The sequence below is a fragment of the Nycticebus coucang genome, chromosome 7 (genome assembly GCF_027406575.1).
Source record: "Nycticebus coucang isolate mNycCou1 chromosome 7, mNycCou1.pri, whole genome shotgun sequence".
Taxonomy (NCBI): Eukaryota; Metazoa; Chordata; class Mammalia; order Primates; family Lorisidae; genus Nycticebus; species Nycticebus coucang.
This window is the reverse complement of record NC_069786.1, coordinates 134450404-134475780: the sequence shown is the minus strand read 5'-3', so window position 1 is coordinate 134475780 and position 25377 is coordinate 134450404. Positions and strand designations below refer to the sequence as shown.

General features: G+C 47.9%; 1 protein-coding gene across 6 annotated transcripts in view; it reads right to left on the bottom strand.

Moving 5' to 3' along the window:
• Positions 1-259: 259 nt before the first annotated feature.
• The window catches only part of SCLY (selenocysteine lyase), a 45643-nt gene continuing 20525 nt past the window's right edge, over positions 260-25377 (bottom strand). For 5 of the 6 annotated variants that reach the window (XM_053597150.1, XM_053597154.1, XM_053597155.1 and 2 more), the window contains 8 exons: positions 12473-12600; positions 12105-12269; positions 10817-10923; positions 8796-8832; positions 6456-6539; positions 5237-5336; positions 3161-3236; positions 260-1389 (listed from right to left, as the gene is read on the bottom strand). In XM_053597150.1, coding sequence (XP_053453125.1) covers positions 1233-1389; positions 3161-3236; positions 5237-5336; positions 6456-6539; positions 8796-8832; positions 10817-10923; positions 12105-12269; positions 12473-12600 — 854 coding nt within the window. In that variant the 3' untranslated portion in view covers positions 260-1232. The remainder of the gene's footprint in view (positions 1390-3160; positions 3237-5236; positions 5337-6455; positions 6540-8795; positions 8833-10816; positions 10924-12104; positions 12270-12472; positions 12601-25377) is intronic. The other variant, XM_053597151.1, reaches the window with a different exon arrangement.

The window sequence follows — 25377 nt, the reverse complement described above, 5'->3', positions numbered from 1 at the left end:
AGGGCCCTGCCAGGAAGAGGACCACTGCGGCCTCTTGCTGAGGACAGGAGGGAGCTACAGAATGGAGACTCGCTTTCTAGGGGCTCCCAGAAATATAATTTCAAGAGGAATGTCTTAGCTAATGTGTGACCACACAGTACTGCCCTGGCAGCGAGGCCACCCTCCACCCCACTCAGTCACTTGTGCCCTGCCCCGAGTATGCCGGGCAGAGGCCTGCAGTGCCCAGAGACACAGGAGACAGCCAAGCCAAACACTGGAATCTTTAATCAGTCATTTAATTTCCACAATTTCATCACATAGTTCTTCCTTCCTCATACCACACGTTGAAGGTGTCACTGCACTGACACCACCCTATGCAGACATCCACATATTATGTGGCCACCGTGTGCACGTAAGAGGGACCTCTGCAAATAAAATCAGGATGAAAGCCAAGTGGGGGGCATCTAGTTTTCTCCATCAGGAATGATCCAGGGTCGCACGGAGACCCTGTGACTCTGAGGATCATGGGCTGCCCAGGACTCTCAGGCATTTGTGACAGTTGAGCCCGAGTAAGAGATCAGAGGAGGGAAGGCTGCAGCCCCTGGGGTGGGAGGTGCACAGAGGCTCATGGCTCACGGCCTGAGTGACGCAGTGGGGCAGGGGCTTGTCTGCAGGTCTCCTGAGACAGGCAGGGCCATGGAAGCACTGGTGGGGGCGGTCCCCACACGTTGAGCTCAGGGATGGATGGTCAAGGGGGCATTTGTTAAGGGCCCGAGAAGGGGCTTCAGGGGCCCACTCTGCACACCCACGTGGGAGGCCATGATCAAAGCAGCAAGTCAGGTTTCCTATTTTCACGACAGAGATTAGCTGAAAATGAATTATAAGCACTTGGACTTTACCTTCCAGATAAAAACCCCACCTTTTAGGAAGGGAAGTTCATGACAGGCCCAACTCCCTATGGGCAGCGTGGATGTGGCTGAAGTCCCACTTCAATGTCACACCTGACAGTAGTAGCTGGGGGACGGTCCTATGTGGGCTCTGATGTCCTGGCCTGTGGGCCGCACGTGGGGTCTGTGTGCTGGGCAGACCCATTTCTGGGGAAGGATGCCCAGAACACCCCTGCACCCCCCCCAGACACCCCAGGGCAGAGTAACTACTTGAGAGACGAGACAGTCATCCCAGCACAGCCACCAGAGCGATGGAAGGTGAAGTGCCTGGTGCCCTGTGATATCTTCCTATGAGTGAGGGTGGCCTCACGAGGCCTGGCCCTCCAGCTGGGCCACGGCCTGCTTCAGGTCCTGCACGGCCAGGTCCACCTCAGCCCGACTGGTGCTGCGGCCCACGCTGAGCCGGATGGCGTTCCTGGCCACATCGAAGGGGATGCCACAGCTCAGCAGCACTGGGGATGGCCTGGAGAGGGAGGGACCGGGTGTCAGCTGGGACTGAGGCGGGAGCTCCCCGAGGCACATGGGGAAGAGATGCTAAACCTCCCTCCCTTCCCCCCTTGACCAAGGTCCTGAGCAGGCTGTTGGCCCCATGCCCAGCCACTGCCCCACCTCCCTGCTCACAAACCTCCAAGGCCTCCCTCAGCCCAAGGTCCAGCTCACTGTTGCCCCTGACCTCCCAAAAGGTTTCTCCCATGCTCAGCTCTCTCTGGGGATGCACAGCCCCCACTGGACCAGAACCCTTTCTCCCTGTCCAGGCAGCCAGTTGTGCCCGACTGGGTGCTAAGCCCTGAATCCACGGGCTTTCCCAAGGCCTTGGGGTCATTTGTGCTGACACGGTGCTGAGTTCCTTGCCTCTATGGGCTGCCTGAGCCAGCTGCAATTCCACAGCCAGCACCAGGCTCGGTGCTCGGCACATAAGGGCCAGGCCAGGATTTATCTGCCTGGGGCCTCCCTGAAGCAGGACAGCCAGAGGCTCCCAGCAGTAGGCGCTCAGCTGTGAGGGCGCACGGGGCGCAGTCAGCAGCCCGTCCCCACGCAAGCCCTCAGTCCCGCGTGCCTCTCACTATTTCCACGCAGCAACTCTTATCCTAGCTGAAGGCAGAGCAGAGGGCGGCAAGGACACAGTCCCCTCTCTCGGCTCTGCTGCAGCTCCCCGGCCTCCAGCCCGCAGCCCGCCCCAAGCCTCTTGCTGCCTGAGCCTTGCACAGAGGGGCCCTCGACGAGACCACAGGCCTCAGGGACACACTGTGGGCTCTAAGTCAATGCTCCTCCCCCACCCCTCAAGCCTCCCTCCATCCTCTTTCCAACCCCGCAGCTGATCTCACTTCCCAGTACAGGAGGGCACTGAAGCCCCCAGAGGGGAAACTCCCACAGGGTTACCGCAGCCCCTGCGCTCCCCCTGCCCTCCCAGGGCCTCTTGGGGCACTCATCCCTTCCAAGCTGTGCTGCCTGCCTCTCCTTCCCCACCCCTCTGCCCTCCAGCCTCTCCCTCGCCCAGTACCTCCTTCCCCAGCCAGGCAGGTTTGCTCCTCCAGGAGCTGGGCCCACGGTGCCACCCCACGTGCTGCCACATAATCCCCTGCCCAGACTGTGATGACCATGTGTCGCTGACCACAATCCTGCTGTCCCGGAGCCTGGCCTCCTCCTCTAGCTCCACTCTGACCTCTCCCAGGTGCCTCACTTACAGCCACACCGAACCCCTCCTCTTCCTCCAGCAAGTTCTGCCACTTCGGTGCCCACGGGTGCCTGGCCCCAGCCTTCTGCCATCAACCCTGCTCACCTGGGCCCTGCCACCCCATAATCCCTGCTACACCTCATGGCGGGGGCTTATCTGAAAACCTAAATCTGCTCACATCACTACCGGGGCAGCTCCCCTTTTCTTCAGGGTGACGTGAGCCCCAACATGAGACTACAACCCCCCCGTCCCCCCCACTGAGAGCTGTACGGCCTGGGAGCCCACCAGGCCCTGCCCACCGCAACTTCAGGGAAGGCACAAGCAGCCCCTTCTCCCACATGGGTCCTGGTCCTCTTTAGGCTGCTCCTTGCAGGCCTCTTCCTCTAGGAAGCCCTCCCTCTGCCCTCCTGAGGGCCCACGTAGGGCTTTACTTCCAGCCAGGCCAGAGCCTTGGCCCCGCGATGGCCACAACTGTCAAAGCCCAGGCCCAGTGGCTGCCCACCACACCCAGCACCCGGGGTGTCCACATGCCCTGACTGGGTTTGTGGAGAGCACTTACTGGTCCCCCTGGTCTGAGTGGCAAGCGGCCCCCACACTGGCCAGCAGCGTCCGGCACTGTGCGAGCACGACATGGCCTGCAGAGACAGAGTACACAGAGCCCCTGTCCTCCCCACCCTGGTCCTGAGCCACTCAGGCCCACCACCCTGCCCAGCCGCCTGCTCCAACGCCAGTGTAAAGGCCCTGACGGCAGGTGGGAGACCTCGGAGTGGGACCCAGAGAAAGCTTCCATGCTCAGCCATAGAGCCAGACACACTCCAGCCTCACAGAGCTGGCCTTGAAAGCAGCATTTAGCACAATAAGTGAGGTGAAGGTTATGTCAACCAGTTTGATGTAAGCATTCCAAACTGTGTATCAAATCAGCACAATGTACCCTGTAAATGCATTAACGTACACAGTTATTATTTAATAAAAAAAAAAGGAAGCGGCATTTCCAACTGCTGACTTCCCAGACATGGGGCAGCAGTGTCACTAAGTAAGTACTCTGTTGCTCTGGCAATACTGAAATTTACACCTGTTTTCTTTTTCTTTTAGTTTGCATCCAGGATTTTTTTTTTTTGTAGAGACAGAGTCTCACTTTATTGCCCTCGGTAGAGTGCCGTAGCGTCACAGCTCACAGCAACCTCCAACTCCTGGGCTTAAGCGATTCTCCTGACTCAGCCTCCCGAGTAGCTGGGACTACAGGCGCCCGCCACAACGCCCGGCTATTTTTTTGTTGCAGTTTGGCCGGGGCCGGGTTTGAACCCGCCACCCTTGGTACATGGGTCCAGCGCCCTACTCACTGAGCCACAGGCGCCGCCCCAGGATTTTTTTTTAATCGTTTGGGATTCATTGAGGGCACAGGATTAGGTGGCGCTGATCGCGTCTGTGAGGTAAAGCCCCTCTATAATTGTGCCCTGCCCTCTACCCTGTGCTTTCTAAGGTAGAGACACTGGGACTTCTCTCTATTAAGTAAGAAGGCACTTCCCTTTACTTCACAGACACAGAGATTAAACATTTTTTAAATCGAATGATTACAAGAATGTCTGTCTCATTTAAATCAAAATAGGTTATCACTGAACACCAAGTCTGGTCCCAGAAAAAAAGGGGGAGGGAGGGGCCTGGTGATGGTGAATGTTACCCTGACAGTGGACACATTTTGGCCCCCACTCTCAGGTCAGACATGGCTGCCGGCTTTCTCAGCCTGAGCCCCGTTGACAAATGAAGCAGTACCCCTTCTTCTAAGAAGTCAAAACCCTTCTGCAGACAGATGGTCTCAGGGCCACCACAGCTGCCTCCCAAATGCAACGCTGCGGCTGATGCCCTGGACTCCACCCCCAGGAGGCAGGTGCGGCTGGGCTCCGTGTAGGCCTGGATGGTGTCATCCTGGCTGCACATGGGTGGGAGGCACAGGCCACAGGACAAATGAAATCCGCAGACTGGCACTCACCCTTAACTCTTACCCAGTTTTTTAAAATCGATTACCTCTAATTCCCTTACTCTCCTAAAATATTTTATAAAAAATGCTAACAAAAATGAGCAAGTTGGGCTGGGGGCAGTGGTTCACATCTGTAATCCTAGCACTCTGGGAATCCGTGGCCAGGGGGATTGCTTGAGCTCAGGAATTTGAGACCAGCCTGAGCAAGAGTGAGACTCCATCTCCACCAAAAATTGAAAAACTAGCCAGGCATTGTGGTGGGCACTCAGGAGGCTGAGGCAGGAGGATCTCTTGAGCTTAAGAGTTTGAGGTTGCTGTCAGCTATGACGCCAAGGCACTCTACCCCAGGGCAACTTAGTGAGTCTTAGTCTCCAAAAAAAAGGGCAGCTGGTCTAAAATTTAGCTAGAATGTTATTTTCTGCACTGACAGCTTTCCAGAGTGTGCTAATACTGACAGGAGCCCTGAGCACTGGCCACATTTAGAGCATTGAGATGTGTCATGTTGAGGAAGAAAGCACTGCCCTCTAGAGCCCCAGAAAGGCTCCCTAATCCTGCTTTCATTGTGAGGCCAATGACCCAGCAAGGGCCCTCTGGTGGGATATCCACATGGTGTGGGAGCCACGCACCCCACAGAGAGACTAGCAGGAGGTAGGCACTCACCTTGAAGCTGGGGTCCCCAAATGGAGAAGTTACAGGTGTTGGGAAGCCGCTCAGCCCCTGGAAACTGGCTATTCAAATGGATTCTCTTATCAAATTCAGCCTGAAAAAAAATAAAATATTTGGTGACAGCTTCAAAGACCCCACCACTAGCAACTGCGTGAACGTCAGACTTCTCTGGGAAACAAAACCTCAAACTATAAATATTTCTTATCAATAAGCACCCACTGGCTGGATGCGGTGGCTCATATCTGTGATCCCAGCACTCTGGGAGGCTAAGGCAAGTGAATCACTTGAGTTCAGGAGTTTGAGACCAGCCTGAGTAAGAGCAAGACTCCATCTCTAAAAACTAGTTGGGCAGGGTGGTGCCTGTGGCTCAAAGGAGTAGGGCGCTGGCCGCATATGCTGGAGGTGGCGGGTTCAAACCTGGCCCCAGCCAGAAACTGCAAAAAAAAAAAAACAAAACTAGTTGGGCATTGTGGTGGGCACCTATAGTCCCAGCTACTCAGGAAGCTGAGGCAGGAGGGTTACTTGAGCCCAAGTTTTAGGTTGCTGTGAGCTATGACACCACAGTACTCTACCCAGGTTGACAGAGTAAGACTCTGTCTCAAAAAAAACAAAAAAATTTCCAGGCACGGTGGCTCACACCTGTAATCCTAGTACTCTGGGAGGCCGAGGGAAGTGGATTGCTTGAGCTTAGGAGTTCAAGACCAACCTAAGCAGAGTAAGACCCGACCTCTACTTAAGATACAAAAACTAGCTGGGCATTGTGGTGGGCACCTATAGTCCCAGCTACTCAGGAGGCTGAGGCAAGTGAATTGTTTGAGACCAGGACTTTGAGGTTGCTGTGAACTATGACACCACAGCACTCTACCCAGGGTGACAGAGTAAGACTCTGTCTCAAAAACAAACAAACAAAAAAACACCCAGCCCCCACCCATCACAGTTAAGGGGACTGACTGTGGAAAGTAATTAGGAGGAAAAATCCATGTGCAAACATGGATTGTCTATATAATTGTCAGGTGCGTGACCACCGGGACACTAGCATTTTCTTCAGGTGTCTGTGAAGGAAATCCCCCTGGTCTAAGGGCTCCTTTTCAGGCTTCAGACTCTACCTCCCTTCTCGCCATGGTTCTTCCCTCTTTCCTCATTTCCATGCACACGGGTTCTGCTGTCTGGCACCATGGCACCCTCCCACCTGGGCCCACACCCCCTGGCTCACCTCCAGCCTCTCCTCCAGATAATCCCGGACGTCCCTCATGTGGGCTGCATAAGCCTCACAGTTCTGGGCCACCAGCTCAGCGGCCTGGGGACACAGACACGTAATGTGCATGTTAGTACATTCCAGGTGTGTCAAACAGAGGGGAGGGAAGAAGCTTAAAGCAATACAGGTGACATCTTCTGACTCGAGAGGTGACATTTCCTCAAACTGCTGGCTCTTCTGAGCATCACAGACAGTCCCTTCCAGGGATGCTCTGAGCAGGTGGCTGCCATGCTGATAAGAACTTACCAAGCACTTCCTGACAGCACCAGGCAAACAGGGCCCTAAAGGCGTCCCAATCCTTAAGGAGCCCGTCCCAGAGAGAGAGGGACAAAAATAAGGGAAGAGGCGAACGGCCTCCCACCGACCAGGTCAGTGCTGTGACGGTTCCATGCAGGCTGTGTGAAGATGAGGAAGGGCATCCAGAAAGGCCTGCGGGAGACAGACAGCCCTGTCCCTGAACAGAGGGGCCCGTGTGGCGGATAGAGCACCTGAGGGAAGACAGCGGATCTCAGCATAAGGCCAGCAGGTCTGGAGGCAGGGACACAGGACCTGACTTGCATGTTTACTGGTCCTTGGTGGCTATGTGGACAATGGCAGCAGCAGACCCTCAGGAGGCCACCACATGTGTCTAGACCCTTGGCCTATGGGTGGTGGCCATAAGAATCAACAAGAGGAAGCTCCTGGACGTATTCTTGGAGATGGGACTGCTGCCACCTGAGATTCCGGGGCAGGAACAAGGGAGGACCAGGGGCATTTTCTAGACTTTTGGAGGAACCATCTGAGCGTTGGGAGGCGCCTCGGTTGAGGGGGAGGACAGGGGAGAGATCGTGAATGTTTAGGAAGCAGCTGGGACCTGGGTCTCCCAGGAGAAAGATGAGAACATGGCCAAAGGCATCAAGTTTAAAGACAAGAGCACTGGCTAGTGTTACAGCAACGGGACCCGGGTGTGATCCACGAGGGCACAGGTGCAGGGAGAGCTGCCAACAGGGACAAAGGCGGAGAAGTAACCGATGTGGGGGGCAGGCTGGGAGGGAAGTGTCTCGACAGCAGCCAGTGGCCAGCCATGGCCAATACTGCTAGTGAACATGACAATGTGGCGGAGGGCGGGGACTTTCTCAGAAGTGCTGGGAAGAGGAACAAGCAGTGGCGCGGGCATGGGGAGCGAGGGGGCCACTCCAAAGGGGCTTCTGGCAGGAAGGCAGCTGTAGGTGCACGGGCTAAGGGGTGCTTCCAGTAGGGCAGTGATAGTACAGCAGAGGGGTAACAGGAAGATCCAAAATATTTAGGAAGCTGCTGCTTCGAGGCCCACCTCGCAGGTGGGACAGCTCAGGGAGGCAATGCCACTGAGCCCAAGGCGTGTGGTGAGAGGATCCTCAGCCAGAGTGCTTCTGAGCCGGACCTCACTACCCCTCAACACTCAGCTGCACACACGCAGGTGCTGGACTCCCGCTCCAAACTCCCTTCCTTCAGTAAATACCACCTAAGTCATCTTAGTCCAAGGTTTAGATCAGCGGTTCTCAACCTGTGTGTCACGACCCACAGGGACTGTATTAAAGGCTTGCGGCATTAGGAAGGTTGAGAACCACCGGTTTAGATGCACCTGCGGTCAGTCAAGCGTATGGCTGTGAATACCTGAGTGACAGTGACCCCACTCATACTTCCCCAGGGGCCTGAGAAGCCCTTTCTTCTGTCACAAGGACACTGAAGCAGACAAGGCCAAGGCTGTGCTTGAGAAGCTAGGCATGTCCACACATACAGTACAGAAAGGACATTGGATGGGGGCAGCAAGGCAGGGTCGGGGACAAAATGACACTGAGGGACTCTGGATGGACTGCTGCTGTAGCTGCAGCTCACGGAGGGCTGCTCGGAAGAAGCAGCCTCTAAGTGGAAGCCTGTGTGTAGTGAGAAGTGGCTGCAGATGCTCAGGGCGTGACCCACCCTGCCTCCCCATCACACGGACACTGCACTGGCCTCGCGCCCCACAGGCCATTCATGGACTGAGCACCAGTGGTGCAGGGCTCCAACACCCACGGGAATGCGCAGACCTGTGGCAGGACACATCACCGCGGGGTTACTCTTACATTAGAAGAGGCGGAGACAGAGCTTTTCCTTTCAACCCATCCTATAGATCTCGAAAAGCACAGTTCTAGGATGTGAATAAAACCCTAGGCTTTTTCTTATCAGTCGGTTCATAGATCATGACTGTGACCTCCCTAAAGCCCTGGATTCCAGTGAAACCTGCTGAGGAAATGGAGGACAAGGCAACCGACTCATCTGCTCAAGGTAACCAGGGCTCACCTTCCCAAGGCCGGCAATCATTGGGGTGTTCTCTGTCCTGCAAGAGACAAGGGAATAAACAAGAATAAACAGATGTCAAAGGAAGGAGTCCTGCCTACATAAAAGTCATTGTGTTAAAATAAAAACTCACACCAACGTCTTTCCTAAGCTTGTGACACATGGTTGCCCAATGGCAGCTGCAGTCCCCAAATACCTCCCAAGTAAATTGTGACTCGTCCGGCCTAGCAACAGTCGTCATTACAGCCCGCCACGGACGACATATGTGAGCTGTCCACAGGGAAAATTCTATCTGGACTCTTTCTATCCAAAAAGAACGCTCCTCCTGCTACAGGAGCCAGGACATGCCTCTCTTTGGTCCCACGGCCAAACCAGCAAGTGTGAGGAGCCCCTTCGGGGACGGGCTGCCACCCCCACCGCCACCAGCAGAGGTCAAGTGGGAAACCAGACTTCCACCCACACAGGTTAGGGTTAGGATTTTCTATTTGGTTTTTTATTCTGGGTTTACTTTTTTATTCTCTCTTTTTTTTTCCATGTCTTCCTGTGGGTTACTGAACATTTTTCAGAATTTGATTTTGAAATATACATGTAATGTTTTTGAGTGTATCTCTTTATCGCTTTGTGTAATTTTTTTATAATTACTTCTCCAAGGGCTTTTTCTGCCTGCTCTTTCTCCTCTCTCTCCCGAGGACCTCAGTGGAATGCTGGATCATCTGTTACGGTCTCACAGGCTCCCGGTCCCTACCCTCTCTCGTTGGGCTTCTGTCCTGCTGACACTTCCCTTTGCCCCCTCTATCCTGCTGCTGAGCCCATCCACTGAGCTGTTTATTTTTGTTATTGTAGTTTTTAGTTTCAAAATTTCCATCTGGTCCTTTTTTACATCTTTCTCTTTGTTGGTACTTTCCACTTCATTTGCTTCAATTGTGTTCATGCTTCCTCACTGAAGCGGATTTGTGTCTGCCACGAATGTTTGTTAGATGAGCTTAACATCTTTGCCATCTCAGGGCAGGCATTTGTTATCTTTTTTCATTCAGTTTGAGAACTTTCTGGTTCCTGATATGACAAGAGATTTTCATTTGAGACCAGGACATGTCCGTGTTGTTAGGGGCCGGCTCTTATTTAACCTTTCTGTGTGTGCTGGCTTTTTCTGACATTGCTCTGGCAGAGGAAGGGCCAAGTGGAAGCACAAGTGCAGGCCCCTTACCGGCCTGTGCTGACACCCAGAGGGAGCGTGCTCCCTGTTACTGATGGCTGCGGGTCAAGTCTGGGTTGCCCGTGTGGGCTCCATGACACCACTCGGTGGGCCTGCCTCATGCTGGTTGGTAGGGACGTCTCGTGACAGCCCATGTGGGTGGAAATCTGGTGTGGGTGTGGGTGGCCGCCCCTACCCGGTAGTGCTTGTCTGGAGTAAAGTGGGTACTGTCTAAAAGTCATCTGTCTCGCTAGCTGTCCCTGTCCTGGCTGAGGGAAATATTCTGTCTGTCCTTCCTGACATTTCTAGGTTGCTAGCTTCTTCAGTTCTAAGTGTGGGATGGTGAGGCGAAAAGAAAACCCAGGGAAGTCACCTCTTATTGTGAAGTTTCTGACAAAAAAGCGTGGTGCTGGTACTAATTTCCCAGCTAACACTTCACTGTACACAGGGGACCCGGGAGCTTGTCCACATGGATCTGCTAATCCCGGCGATGAAGGGAGCAGCAGCCCTCAGCCAGGAGCTACCCAGTAGCATCTCTTCAGAGGACTGGGCCAAAATAACAAGGGGAATTAGATGGTTTGAAGTAGTTAAGAGAAACAGAGATTTCCTCCCTTGCTTGGAACCATCCCCAAAGAGACTGCAGATCTTGTGCATTCTAAGTGTGGAAACGGTTGGCAGAACCAAGACTGTGTTAGTACTAACATAGACTGTGCCATTACCAAGCTTCCAAGAGACAAAAGAAATAGCAAAATACCTCTTAGAAATGTTGCTGCGCTACAGACAAACACATGATCAATAGGTAAGAGACTCCTCTGCTAACTTTCTACCTTACCCTGGTCTGAAATTCCGCTCCTGTCCACCTCCAAACAGCATAGGGTACAGAGGGGTGAGCTCACCGAGCCCTCGTACGTAAAGTGCTCCAATCCTGGGACCGTAGAACTGGAATAGAAGGTCAATCATTTATTACAAGAACTCCCCCAGAGCATGGTGTGCTGCGCTGAGCACGTGCAGGCTCACAGGAGGGACACCCTGCAACACGAGATCCCAGTGCTACCTTGCGGCCCCTGGCTGCACATCTGTCACCTCTGTGACTTGCTGGAGTTGCAGGGCAGAGCCCCAACCTAATAGGCAGGGTAGTGCCTCCTGTCCACTCCTAGCTCTGTGGCAGGCTGAGCTCCCTGCAATCGTGGGTCAGAATTTGTAAAAGGAGAGAAGCTCCTAGAAATTTCCGCTGGTTTTTCCTGCATGAGATTCCAAGTTTCTAACTGGTAATGACGCAACATTGGTAAGTGCCACAGTGTGGGGCCAGCCTTTGGAAACCAGCTAAGGATCGTGCTGCAAAACAGAGTAATAACACTATTTCAGGCCCTCGTCGGCTGCCGGAAAGATGAACAAAAGCTTCAGAAGGATCTTTGCTAGTAACTACTCTCCCCATACTCCATCTAAAAGATACACTCACTACATTTATGAAGAGTCCTAGCTTTGTGCTGGTGGTGGAACGGGTCTTGACTCTGTCACTGGATAAAGTAGGGTGGCATCACCACAGCTTACCACAACAAGATCCTGGGCTCAAGTGAGCCTCTTGCCTTAGCTTCCTGAGTAGCTGGGACTAAAGATGTTAAGTTTTTTTGATTTTTGTAGAGATGAATTCTCGCTATGTTGCCCAGGCTGGTCTAGAACTCCTGAGGTCAAGCGATCTTCCCACCTTGGCCTCCTGAAGTGCTGAGATCACAGGGGTGAGCCACTGCCCCTGGCCAGAGCTGCATTTTAAATCAAATTAGGGAAAGCAATCTCTTGAATCCCACCTCTTCTTTCTGGGGTTCTACTGTGGCTGAAATGGCCCCTGCACGGGCTCTGCCTGCTACAGACGTCGCTCACGACCTGCCAGCCCTGCCTTGTCTCCTCCTCAGACTCGGTGCCTGCCGACCACCCCGCTGCCCCATATCCCTATCCTGGCCCTTGTCAGTGTCTTCTGGGAGGCTGCTGGTCTCCCTCTGCTGGTCCCCGCAGCCTCCCTGGGTTCCTCCTCAGGACAGGCTGGCAAGGCTCCCAACACATGCGTGATCCCCAGTGCTGTGAGCCTCTAAGTCAACACGACATGTCCCCCTAGGAAGACGCACCTTGTGCCCCACAATTGTGAGGAAGTCCACACCCAGGTCCTCCACGTCCACGCGCCTCTTCCCTAGTGCCTGTGCAGCGTCTGTGTGCACAAGGACAGGGGGCAGGCCGGCAGCTGCCCGTCTCTGGTTCAGGGCTTTAATGCGGTGACTGATTTCAGGGATGGGCTGAGTGGGGAAAACAGAGTGTGTTGCTTTGATTTGATGAAAACTGAATGAAAGAAATTAGTAGTAGTTAATAAGCACAGACCAAAAATTACAAAATTGAAGAGAGAAAAAACAGAGGCCCTAGCTGCGAAATACCATCAGAATCAAAGTCACTTTTCTTTCCCCATGAGATTTTTCTTAAAAAGAAAAAGTGGCCAACTCACCATGATGACACCGGTCTCATTATTGGCCAGCATGATGGTCACGAGGCTTGTGGTTGTGCGGACAGCGGCGAGGATGTCGTCAGCCTCCGCTCGCCCGCTCACCTTGGACACTGGGACAAAGGTGACTGCTGAGAACAGAACATAAGCACCAAGGTGAGCCACACAAATTAATGTCTTTTGAAATTTCATTTAGAGGTTAACAAAACTATTTTCCACAATTATAAAAGTTATATTATCAAAGTTTTTTTTATTATATTGTCAAAGTTCAGAAAACTATAATGAAGGAAGATAAGCCACACACGTAACCCCACCCAGAAATAACCACTCGGTTGCTTCAGATCTAAAGGCTGGATTTGTTCCATGGAACTCACTCCCTTCTGCATCCACAGGGAGAGTGAGGCAGTGACAGGGCAGGGGTGAAGGCCACCAAGCTCCACATGATCTCACAGCACAAACACTGCATCTTCACACACTGGACACTGAGCCCACATTTGTGAAGCATCTGCTGTGGGCTGGGTGCCTTCCAGGAACGAGTGATCTCACTACTGCAGATGGAAAATAAGCAGGTGTGAGAACAGTGAGCTTTTAGAACAGTGAGCTTTTTAGTTTAAAATGGTGGAAGACAAATGTATCTACTATCCCTTCAAAGTTCCACTGAAATGAAAGGACAGCTATTTCTCTAAATCAGAAACAAATCAAAACAATATCAAAGGAGGGTGTCACCTGTGAGCCAGTAACTTTGAAGAATCCACAAAATATAGGAAGATTAACAGGAGTAGGACAACCCACTTGGAACACTTAATGGCAAAATGGAAAGGAGCTGGTGATCACTCAAGTCCAGGATGAACAGCATGGCGAGCAGGGCCAGAGGTCAGCAGAGGACAGGGTTCAGATGCCCTGGCACCCCCACTTCACACCTACCAAGTATGTGGCAGAGACACTGGCCTCCTTCTGAGACAGAGCGCCCCAGTAATGGGTGGCAACAGGCAGGCTCCTGGGATGGGAGAGGGCGCTGGGAGAAGGCTTGACCCATCTGCTATAGGACTCAAAAGAGAAGCAAGGAGAGAAGCCAAGCCCAGGGTAGATACAGAGAAGGGGGGAACCGGCTTGCAGCTGCTGTTCCTGCCACCTCTACAGAGTCCCCAGACGGCCCTTTCTCGAGACCCCTCGTGGGAGACAGACCCAGGACTGGAAATGAGCACCTGACTGCCACACCCTACAATAGAATGCTTCATTCACCAACAGCAACAGCAAAGGATCCCCAAGACCCCCAGTAGAGACAAGAAGAGCCAAGACGGAAAGGCTAGTGACTGATTCCAGAGCAGATCCTAGCAGCAGGAAACCTAAACAGAGAATTCTAACTAGTCCTCAAAGACATTCAAGATATTCAGTATGCCTTAGCTTCTACAGTAAGAAAGTAATTATATATTCATTGCACTATAAAAATTCATTAACAGCCTTTTCTTTAAATAATCAACGATAAAAAAATGAAAGGTAAATTATACAAGGTGTGACAATTAAGTTCATAAACTTACCACTGTGCGCTTACATTGGCAGCTCTGTACTAACGGCTCACTAGGGTTTCATAACTGGGTGTACCAGTGTCCCACAGCTGTGTTCATGTGGACGTGTGGTGGTGTCTTATTGAGTGGCATTCATTGTTGCGTGTTTTTTTGCTGTCATACGAATGTTGAAACTTGAATTAGAGCAATGAACAGACATTAAATTTCTTATTAAACTTGGCAAGAGTGGATATAAAATCAGAGACATGTTAGTCCAAGTTTATGAGCATAATGCCATGAAGAAAATGGCAGTGTACAAATGGATTAAATGTCTTTCTGAGGGAAGAGAAAGTGTCACTGATGAAGAGTGGTCAGGGTGGCCAGAACTGAGGAAAATGTTGATAATGTGTCTAATGTGCATCAAAATTGTCCGCTGTCAGCAGCACAGCAGACCAAGTAAACACAGATAGAAAAACAAGAAAATCTTAACTGAAAATCTTTTTTTTTTTTTTGTGCTGCAGAGCCGATTTATTTCAGCAAGGGAGAGTCTCCCCCTAGTCACAAAAGGGGACCCAAGAGAGGGTTGTCATTAACTGAAAATCTTGGCCAAAAACTCATGGCTCTTGCATCACAACAATGCACAGCACTGTCTGTGAGGGAAATAACTTCACTGGAACACCCTTCCCACTTACCTGATCTGGCCCCCAGTGACTTTTTTCTTTACCCAAAGATAAAGGAAATATTGAAAGGAAGACATTTTGATGACATTTAGGACATCAAGGGTAATACAATGATAGCTGTGATGACCATTCCAGAAAGACTTCCCAAACTGCTCTGAAGGAAGGACTAGACACTGGCATCTGTGCACAGCTCCCTCAGGGGAGCACTTCAAAGGTGACGGTGGTGATATTCAGTAATGAGAAACGCAGCACTTTTACTAGGATGAGTTCGCAAACTTAATTGTTAGAACTCATAGTTACAGAAAAAATATAATTGTTTTAAAGCTTGACCATAAAAAAATAGTAAAATATAAAAAGATAAAGTAAAATATTTCACCCAAACTGAGACTCAAAGAAAAGATAGAGGTGGAAAGATGGACATGTATACTGATTTCCTCCTTTCTATATAAAAATGAATTGACAGATAATCTCTAAAATTGACAATTTAGGAAATGAAAGTTTAAATACAGGACTTAAAAAGCAACGGGCAGAGGGCCAGCTTCCAGAACAAGCTTCCATAGACTCATTCCCTAGCACAGTAATGATAACTGGTGAAAATTAAAAAACAATCAACCATTTCAAGTCTCCGGAAATTGCCTTAAGGGCATATGGTAAAGGAAGAAACATTTATTCAAGAAAATGGACTGGGCAGCGCCTATGGCTCAAGGAGTAGGGCGCCGGTCCCATATGCCAGAGGTGGCGGGTTCAAACCTAGCCCGGGTCAAAAAAAAAAAAAGAAAATGGACTAAATCTTGGTAACAATGAAGAGAGTCTGTAGCACCTGAGCTCTGCCCTGTTTCCCCCCACCAGCTCCATGTGATGAAAGCCCCACTCTGGGTGGGTACTGACAAGACCTAGGACTGCCTGTGACCAGCACCCTGTCAGGGGTCCGGTGCTGACATCTCTCAGCCCACCTCCTGGCTCTGGAATGCAGAGGCTAAAACTAAGAGAGCCGGTCAAGAGGTGGGGACTCCACCCCCTCACTCCCCCAGCACCCGCTTGCAGGGCAGAGGCTCTGCTACAGGTGCAGCAGGGGTGGGCAGTCCCGACGCCTTCACTCCAGCTTGCTGTGGGAGGGAGGCTCTTGCCCGGCCAGCACTCTGCCTGGAGGGGAGGGGACACTCTGACCAGTGGGCCTGTCCCTGCCCTTACTCCAGGGAAGTGGCTCCGAGGTCAGGCCAAGGGGGAGATAGATAAAACAGAGAGATCCAAAGTGCTCCTCAAAAGAAGCAACTTATTTGGACAGAGTGTGGGGAAGTTCAAGCTCACACATAGGTGCTCTCAAACAGTTGAGGTGTGGCTGGTGAGTAGTTAAGAGGAGGCAGGCAGTTTCATAAGAGCAACAAGCTAAATCACTGGCCAACGAGGTTACCAGACAGACCCCAGGAAAGACTGCTAAGAAGAGCCCACCTAGGGTCAGAACAAACTTCAAACACTATTCACAAAAACAATACACAAACAGGCCCAAATTTTACTGGACAGACTCCAGAGCAATTGAAGCCCCAGAGCATTGTTGAGAACAACAGAGCAACCAGCCCACAGTCAGAGGAGCCCAATAGCTGGCCAGACAAGCAACAAAAACAAGCATCAGAAAGAACACAGGAGATGGCACCACGTGCGGCCTGGAATGGACAGTCTTCAACAAAGTAACAAGACAGGCAGAGGAACAGGGACATGTAGAAAACCAAGCAGGAAAAAGGACTCACAGCCTACAAGCAGCTTAAAGAAAAGTGTAATGGCAACGTCTCATGGGTTGAGAAGGATCAATGAGATAGAGGCTTGGTGCCCGGAACACAGTGGTTACAGCGCCAGCCACGTGCACTGAGGGTGGCAGGTCTGAACCTGGCTGGGGCCAGCTAAAAAAACAAAAATAAAAATGTGGCATGAACTTTAAAAATAATAATAACAATGAGATAGAAATTATGAAAAAGAACCAAAGGGAAATTCTGGAGTTGAAAAGTACAATAACTGATATGGAGAATTCACTAGAGGGGCTCAAATAGTAGACTGGAACTGGCAGAAAAAATAATCAGTGAACTTGAAGATAAAACTTATGGAGCTTGTGCAATCCAAATATCTGAGAGAAAAAAGAATGAGAAAAATAAATGAGCCTCAGAGAAGTGTGGGTCAACACTAAATATACCAAATTTGCAGAATGAGATTAACAGGAGAGGAAGAAGAGGAAGAAGAAAAGTCTTTGAAAAAGTGATCAGACAGACATGGGTGGCTCACACCTGTAATCCTAGCACTCTGGTAGCCCAAGCTGGCGGATCGCTGGAACTTCAAGACCAGCCTGAACAAGGGCAAGACTGCATCTCTACTAAAAGTAGATAAACTAGCCAGGAATCATGGCCCAGGCCTGTGGACCCAGCTACTCAGGAAGTGAGGCAAGTAGTTGCTGTGAGCTATGATGATGCCATAGCACTCCACCCAGGGTGACACAGTGAGACTGTCTCAAAAAAAAAAAGAAATTGGGCGGCACCTATGGCTCAGTGGGTAGGGCGCCAGCCCCATATACAGAGGGTGGCGGGTTCAAACCTGGCCCCAGCCAAACTGCAACAACAAAAAGTCGCCAGGCATTGTGGCGGGCGCCTATAGTCCCAGCTGCTGGGGAGGCTGAGGCAAGAGAATCGCCTAAGCCCAAGAGCTAGAGGTTGCTGTGAGCTATGATGCTACAGCACTCTACCAAGGGCGATAAAGCAAGACTCTGTGTCAAAAAAAAAAAAAAAGAACTTTAAGAAAAAAAAGAAATTGGGGCAGTGCCTGTGGCTCAAAGGAGTAGGGCATTGGCCCCATATGCCAGAGGTGGTGGGTTCAAACCCAGTCCCGGCCAGAAACTGCAAAAAATAAAAAATAAAAAAAATAAATTGTTGAAAACTTCCCAAATAAGATAAAAAACATTAATCTACACATTCAAGAAGCTCCATGATTTCCAGGTAGATAAATACAAAAACATTCGTTCCCTGACACATAATAAAAATGTTAACAAGGAAAGACCAAGAAAATATCTTGAAAACAGCAAGAGAAATAAATGACTCCTTGTGTACAAGTGAATGCTAACAAAGTTAACACTTGACTACTCATTAGCAACAAAGGAGGTCAGAAGGCAGTGTGATGCTACTCAAGTGCAGAAAGAAAGTCAACCAAGAATCTCATATCTAACAAAACTGTCTTTCAAGAATGAAGGTGAAGGTCTCTGAAGCTTTCCCTGAAGTGATAGCGGAGAGAACCAGGCAGGCCAGAAACCTGGGCTTGGAGATTGGTTCTGCAGGAGAAAGGGCTTCATCATGGTGGATAACCTAAAGCAATTCCTGTATAAAAGGTTACCAAGTGTGGATGGACTCATGCTATTGTGTTGGATAGCAATGGAGCACTCATTATTAAAGTGGCCAGTGATAATACTCTGGAACATGCTTTGAGACCTAGTTTCTTATCTACTTTTCTCCCTGCAACAGACCAAGAGAGCAAACTTGGACTTACAAAAAACAAAAGTATCATCTGTTACTATAACACTTACCAGGTGGTTCAATTTAATCGTTTACTTTTTTTTTTTTTTTTGTAGCAACAGAGTCTCACTTTATCGCTCTCGGTAGAGTGCCGTGGCGTCTCAGCTCACAGCAACCTCCAACTCCCAGGCTTAGGTGATTCTCTTGCCTCAGCCTCCCGAGTAGCTGGGACCACAGGCACCCGCCACAGTGCCCAGCCATTTTGTTTTTTGTTGCGGTTTGGCAGGGGCCGGGTTTGAACCTGCCACCCTTGGTATATGGTGCCGGCGCCCTACCCACTGAGCCACAGGCGCCACCCCCTAATTGTTTACTTCTGATGGTGAGTTTCACAGCCAGCGGCAATGCCAATACAGGACTAATTGTCAACCTAGAAAAGGATATTTGAAGAACTGGGACAAGCTGTAGAAGTTTCTTAATCTGACAGTAGTTTCAGTTTGTACTTTATGTTCATTACAGCAACATAGTATTAGTCCAAGAGTCTGCAGATCACAGCAATACTTTTATCCATGTGCTCAAGTAAGGGCCCCTTTTTACACCTTATACTAAAGAAAGAGCTTAAAGATATAATTTTTAGACAGATTGTTACATTTTGGGGGTAGGGTCTTTTCTTTTTTTTTTTTTTTGTAGAGACAGAGTCTCACTTTATCACCCTCGGTAGAGTGCCATGGCCTCACACAGCTCACAGCAACCTCCAACTCCTGGGCTCAAGCGATTCTCCTGCCTTAGCCTCCCGAGTAGCTGGGACTACAGGCGCCCGCCACAACACCCAGCCATTTTTTGGTTTGCAGTTCAGCTGGGGCCGGGCTTGAACCCGCCACCCTCGGTATATGGGGCCGGCGCCTTACCGACTGAGTTATAGGCGCCGCCCGGTAGGGTCTTTTCTTATTTAGTGAGATCTGAGGTTACCACAAACATGGTTCTATTACAGCTCTCATGGAGTTAGTCCCATCACCAGATAAGGACAAGATTCCATTCAGTGAGTCAGAATCAAAATGGTGCATTGATCCACCTGGGGCACTAAGTATTCCCCAGTGCACAGTATGCCCAGGCCTACAGAATGAAGCAGACTCTTTTTATTGTGAATAATGATAAGGACATATTTTTTTTCAGATTATGTTTTATTTCTTTGTACTGAGTGCAAGGAAAATAAAATGGCTTAGTAAAAGTAATAAAATCAGTACAATCAGTAAAAAAAATAAAGAATAAAGGTAAAATAAAGACATTCCAAGATAAACAAAAATGGAGAAAATACACTGCTAGTAGCCTGCCTTGTAAGACACACGAAAGGGAATTCTTCAGGCAGAAAAGCAACCCAGATAGTAATTTAAATCCATGAGAACAAAGACAAAGAGCAGCAGCAAAGGCGGCTATTGAGTCACAGGAGGCAGCGCAGCTGGTTTCTTCTTTCTTCTCTCTTTCTTTTTTTTTTTTGAGACAGAGTCTCACTTTGTCACCCTCTGTAGAGAGCTATGGGGTCACAGCTCACAGCAACCTCCAACTCTTGGGCTTAAGCGATTCTCTTGCCTCAGCCTCCCGAGTAGCTGGGACTACAGGTGCCCGCCACAACGCCTGGCTATTTTTTGTTTGGAGTTGTCATCATTGTTGTTTAGCAGGCAGGCCTGGGCTGGGCTCAAACCCACCAGCCTAGATGTATGTGGCTGGTGCCCTAACCACTGATCTACGGGTGCCGAGCCACTTCTTTCTTCTCTTAAGTGATTCTAAAGTATCTGTATAAAATAGCATGCACACACACGTATATGTATTTGGGGGTTATAACATAAAAGAATGTAAAATATTTGGTAATAATAGCACAAAAGAGGTGGCTGGGACCAAAACTGTATTGGACTAAGGAATTGACACCAAGTGATAATTCAGATTCATGGAACAAATGAAGATAATCAAAGACAGTAACTAAGGAGGTGAACAGAACAATTTCTAAAAATGTACACTTTTTCTTTCTTCCCTCAGCTTCCTTAAAAGACATTAGATTAAGTAATAGTTGTTACAATGCGCTGCTGCGTATGAAACATATACAGATGCAACGTGCCCAACAATAAGAATACACAGACGTAACATCTCCATAATCTCACTGAAGTCAATGCTGATAAGTTAACATGCATGTAGTAAGCCCTAGGGTAACCACTAAGAAAGCAACTAAAATTTTAAAAGTAAAAAAAACCATCAAAGGAATTAAAATGTTATACCAGGAAATGTTCAATTAATGCAAAAGAAAGCAGTAAAGGAGGAATAGAACCAAAGAAGATACGAAACATCTAGAAAACTGACAGCATAAATCCCACTGTATCAATAACAACACTAACTGTGAATGGATCAAGTTGGTGCAACCCGAATCAAAGACGAGCTTTAGACACTGACTGACGTAGCACTATGACAAGACGGACAGCAAAAGCAGCAGGTAGCACAGGCCTGTGCGGTCAGGAATCAGACGACACCATTCTCAGAGTTTGGGGGATTCCTTCCCCTTTCTTATACTTGCATTCAGTCCAGGTCAGTTGCCGGATTTTTGTTTCAGAAAGGGAGTGTAAACTATTCTTTAAGCTTTCCTTTAAGGTTTACAAGAGTTGCATCAATGTTTAGGTGGTCTTGTTTCCTGGAAATCCCCAAGACAGACTTTGAAATCCCCAGATGTGTCATCATATTCCTAACTGACACACAGTCACAGTGTCAGCAATGCAAGATGTTTGAGTGGGCCTCACATTAATCATTAATCTTATACCCACAATATGTCTCTTATAGTATATGACAACATGTCAGATTCAAAGATATAAAAAGATTAAAAGGAAGGAAAGATATATTTATGCTAGCAGCAATGATAAGCTAGCTGGAATGGCTATACTATTAATAATATCAGATAAAAGAAACTTAAGACAAAAAATATTACCAGAGATATAGGGGGACATTGTATAATGATAAAAGAATCAATTCATCAAGAACATATAACAAATATAAACACATATGTACCTAACAATAGAGCCCCAAAATACATAAAGCAAGAACTGACAGGTGTGAAAGGAAGATACACAACTGAGCAGTGATAGTGGGATAAGTCAAAATTACATCCTCAGTAATAGCTACAATAACTAGGCAGAATTTTAACAAAGGAGCACAAGACATGAACTACACTGCAAACCAAGAAGACCTCTCAGACACCCATGAGATGCTCCATCCAATACTAGAATATATATTTTTCTCAAGTGCACACTAGGCCATAAAAATAAAAAATTTTAAAGAAGTAAAATTAATGCTTTCTAACCATTATGGAATAAAATTAGAAATTCATAATAGAAAGAAATCTTAGAACTTCAAAAGTAATGTGGAAATTAAACAACAGACTCTTAAATATCAAATGAGTCAATGAAAAAAATCACAAGGGAAACTAGAAAATACTTTGAGATGAATAAAAATAAGGATGAATCAGGCCAGGCATGGTGGCTCACGCCTATAATCCCATCACTCTGGGAGGCCAAGGCAGGTGGATTGCCTGAGCTCACAGGTTTGAGACCAGCCTTAGTAAGAGCAAGACCCCATCTCTAAAAATAGCTGGGTGTTGTGGCAGGTGCCAATAGTCCCAGCTACCTGGAAGGCTGAGGCTAGAGGGTCACTTGAGCCAAAGAGTTTGAGGCTGCTGTGAGCTGTGATGCCACAGCACTTTACTCAGGGTGACAAAGTGAGACTCTGTCTCAAAAAATTGAAAGATACTAAAATGTTAGATGCAGTTAAACTAGTGCTTACAGGGAAATTTCTATCCATTAAGAAAGGAAAATCAGGGCGGCACCTGTGGCTCAGTCGGTAGGGTGCTGGCCCCATATACCGAAGGTGGCGGGTTCAAACCCGGCCTCGGCCAAACTGCAACAACAAAAAAAATAGCCGGGTGTTGTGGCAGGCGCCTGTAGTCCCAGCTGCTTGGGAGGCTGAGGCAAGAGAATCACTTAAGCCCAGGAGTTGGAGGTTGCTGTGAGCTGTGTGAGGCCACGGCACTCTACTGAGGGCCATAAAGTGAAACTCAGTCTCTACAAAAAAAAAAAAAAAAAAAGAAAGGAAAATCACTTCAAATCAATAATTAACTTTCCACCTTAAGACCCTGGAAAAACAAAAGTCCAAACTAAACCTAAACTAAGTAAAAGGAAAGAATTAAGGGGGAAATCAATAAAGCAAAGATCAGAAAAAATCAAAAGAAAGATATGGATACATGGATGGAGCTGGAACATATTCTTCTTAGCAAAGTATCCAATGTACTCAGCCCTTCTATGAAACTAATTTATAGCTTTCATATGAACCCAATTACAGCCCAAGAATATGGGGAAGGGTCAAGGGAGGGGAGGGGGAAGGATGGGTGGAGGGAGGATAATTGGTGGGACCACACCTACGGTGCATCTTAGAAGGGTACAGATGAAAGTTACTAAATGCAGAATATAAATGTCTGAACATAATAACTAAGAAAATGCCACGAAGGCTATGTTAACCAGTTTGATGAAAATATTTCAAATTGTATATAAAATCAGCACAATGTACCCCATGGTTGCATTAATGTACAAAAAAAAAAAGAAAGAAAGATATGGAAAGGATTATATACCATGACCAAATGGTATCTATTCCAGGAATGTGGGAGAGGTTTAATATCAAAAATAATGTAATATACCATTATCAATACAATAAAGAATCGTGATCATATCAGTTAATGCAGAAAAAAGCACTTAACAAAATCCAACACCCTTTCCTCCTAAAGACATTCAAACAAACCAGGCACAGAAGGGACCTTCCTCAGTCCGACCTCACACACTCCTCCTGGGATCCGCAGCAAGGCAAGGACTCCACTCCCGCCATTCCCACTCAGTGCTGTGCTGGAGGTTACAGCCAGGACAAGGAGGCAAGAAAATAGAATCAAAGGAATACAGATTAGAAAACAAGTAAAACTAGCGCTATTCACAGATGACAGAAAATCCAAAGGAACCCACTAAAAAACTATCAGAGGTAGCAAACAAGCTCAGCAATGTTGCAGTACACAACGTTAACATACAAAACCAATTGTTCAATAGGTCCTTGAACAACATGGCGGACAGCGCACAGGCGCCACCCCAAGAAGCTAAAAATCTGCATATAACTTGATTCCTCAAAAAATTAATAGCCTACTGTTAACAAGATGCTGATAGCAAGAGCAGTTGACCAACACGTATTTTGTATGTTAACATGTATATACTGTATTCTTACAATAAAGGAAGCTTTGCAATAAAGGGAAACGTTACTAAGAAAATCATAAGGAATAAAAATATATTTACTATTCATTAAGCAGAAGTGGATCATCATAAAGGTTTCCACCCTCTTCACACTGAGTAGGCTGAGGAGGAGGAGAGTCTTGGTTTTGTGTGAATAGCATAAGTAGGAGAAAATCCACCAGTGAATGAATGACCCCAAAATGAAATGAGAAAACAATTCCATTTACAATAGCATCAAGAGAGTAAAATACTTAGAGATAAATTCAGCAAAAGTGTAAAACTTAACTCTGAAAACTAAAAACTTGTTGGAAAAAATTAAACAGAAAGACATCACATTTTCCTGGGCTGAAAGGCTTAATATAGTTATGATGCCAATATTGACCAAATTGATCTACAAATTCAGTACAATCTTTATCAAACTCCTAGCTAGAATTTTTGCAGAAATTAACAAGCTGATCCTAAAATTCTTTTGAAAATTCAAGGAACTCTGAATAGCCCAACAATCTTGAAAAAGAAGAACAAATCCGGAAGACTCTTAATTTCCAATTTCAAAACTTAATATAAAGCTACAATAATCATAACAGTTAGGTAACAATCTAAGAATAGAAATACTGATCAATGGAATAGATCAAAAAATAAACTCTCATGTATTACAGTCAATTGATTTTTGGTAAGGATGTCAAGATCATTCCTGGGAGAAGAGTCTCTCCAAAAATGTGCTGGGACAACTGGATACAAAAGAATGAATCTGTACTTCTACCTCATATCACACACAAGATTAACTCAAAATGCATCACAGACCTGAGTGCAAGAGCTAAAACTAAAAAACTCTTACAAGAAAATACAGGAGTACATCTTTATGATCTTGGGTAGATAAAAATCTTTTAGATACAGTGCAATGGACAAAAAAAATCAAGACTTCATCAAAATGAAAAACTTCTGTTTTCCAAAGGATACGGTTAAGAGAAAGAAAACCTGTACAATGAGAAAACATTCAAAACGTATTTGATAAGAGACTCATCTCAAGCATATACAAAGAACTCGTATGACTGAGTGAAAGGAATCCAGTTAAACTATGGACAAGGATTCTAAGGGACATTTCTGCAGAGGATATATGCAAATCACCAATGAGTCCCTGAAAAGACACCCAACACTGTCAGCCACAGGGAGCTTGTAAATCAAAACCACAGTGAGGTATCACTTTACAGCCACGAGGAAGGCTATTAAAAAAAGATGGATAACAAATGTCAGTGAAGATACGGAGACACACGGCTGATAAGAATACAAAACGGTGCAACTACTTTGGAAAACAAAGTTTAAGGTTAAATTTCCTTGAAGTTGTCAAATAAACACGTGACCCAGCAATTCGACTCCTAGATATAAACCCAAGAGAAATGAAAACACACGTCCACCCACAGACCCATGCGCCGTGCTCGTAGTCACACACCACTCACAACAGCCAACAAATGGAGTAGTCTAAAGGTTTATGAACTGGTAAATTAATAAATAAAATGTAGTGCATGTGTACACCATCTTTTTTTTTTTTTTTTTTTGAGACAGAGTCTTACTTTATCGCCCTGGGTAGAGTGCTGTGGCGTCACGGATCATAGCAACCTCCAGCTCTTGGGCTTAGGCGATTCTCTTGCCTCAGCCTCCCAAGTAGCTGGGACTACAGGCGCCCGCCACAACGCCCGGCTATTTTTTTGTTGCAGTTTGGCTGAGGCCGGGTTTGAACCCGCCACCCTCGGTATATGGGGTCCTTGCCCACTCACTGTATGTATGATCTTATTCATTCACAAAAAGGAGTTAAATACCATGCTGTACCCTGGGGGAGCCTTGGAACACTGTATAAAATGGAAGAAGCCGATCACCATCACAGAAGACCACGCCTGTGTGTTCCCACTCACAGGAAGGCCCAGCGGGCTCCACGGATGAAAGCAGATT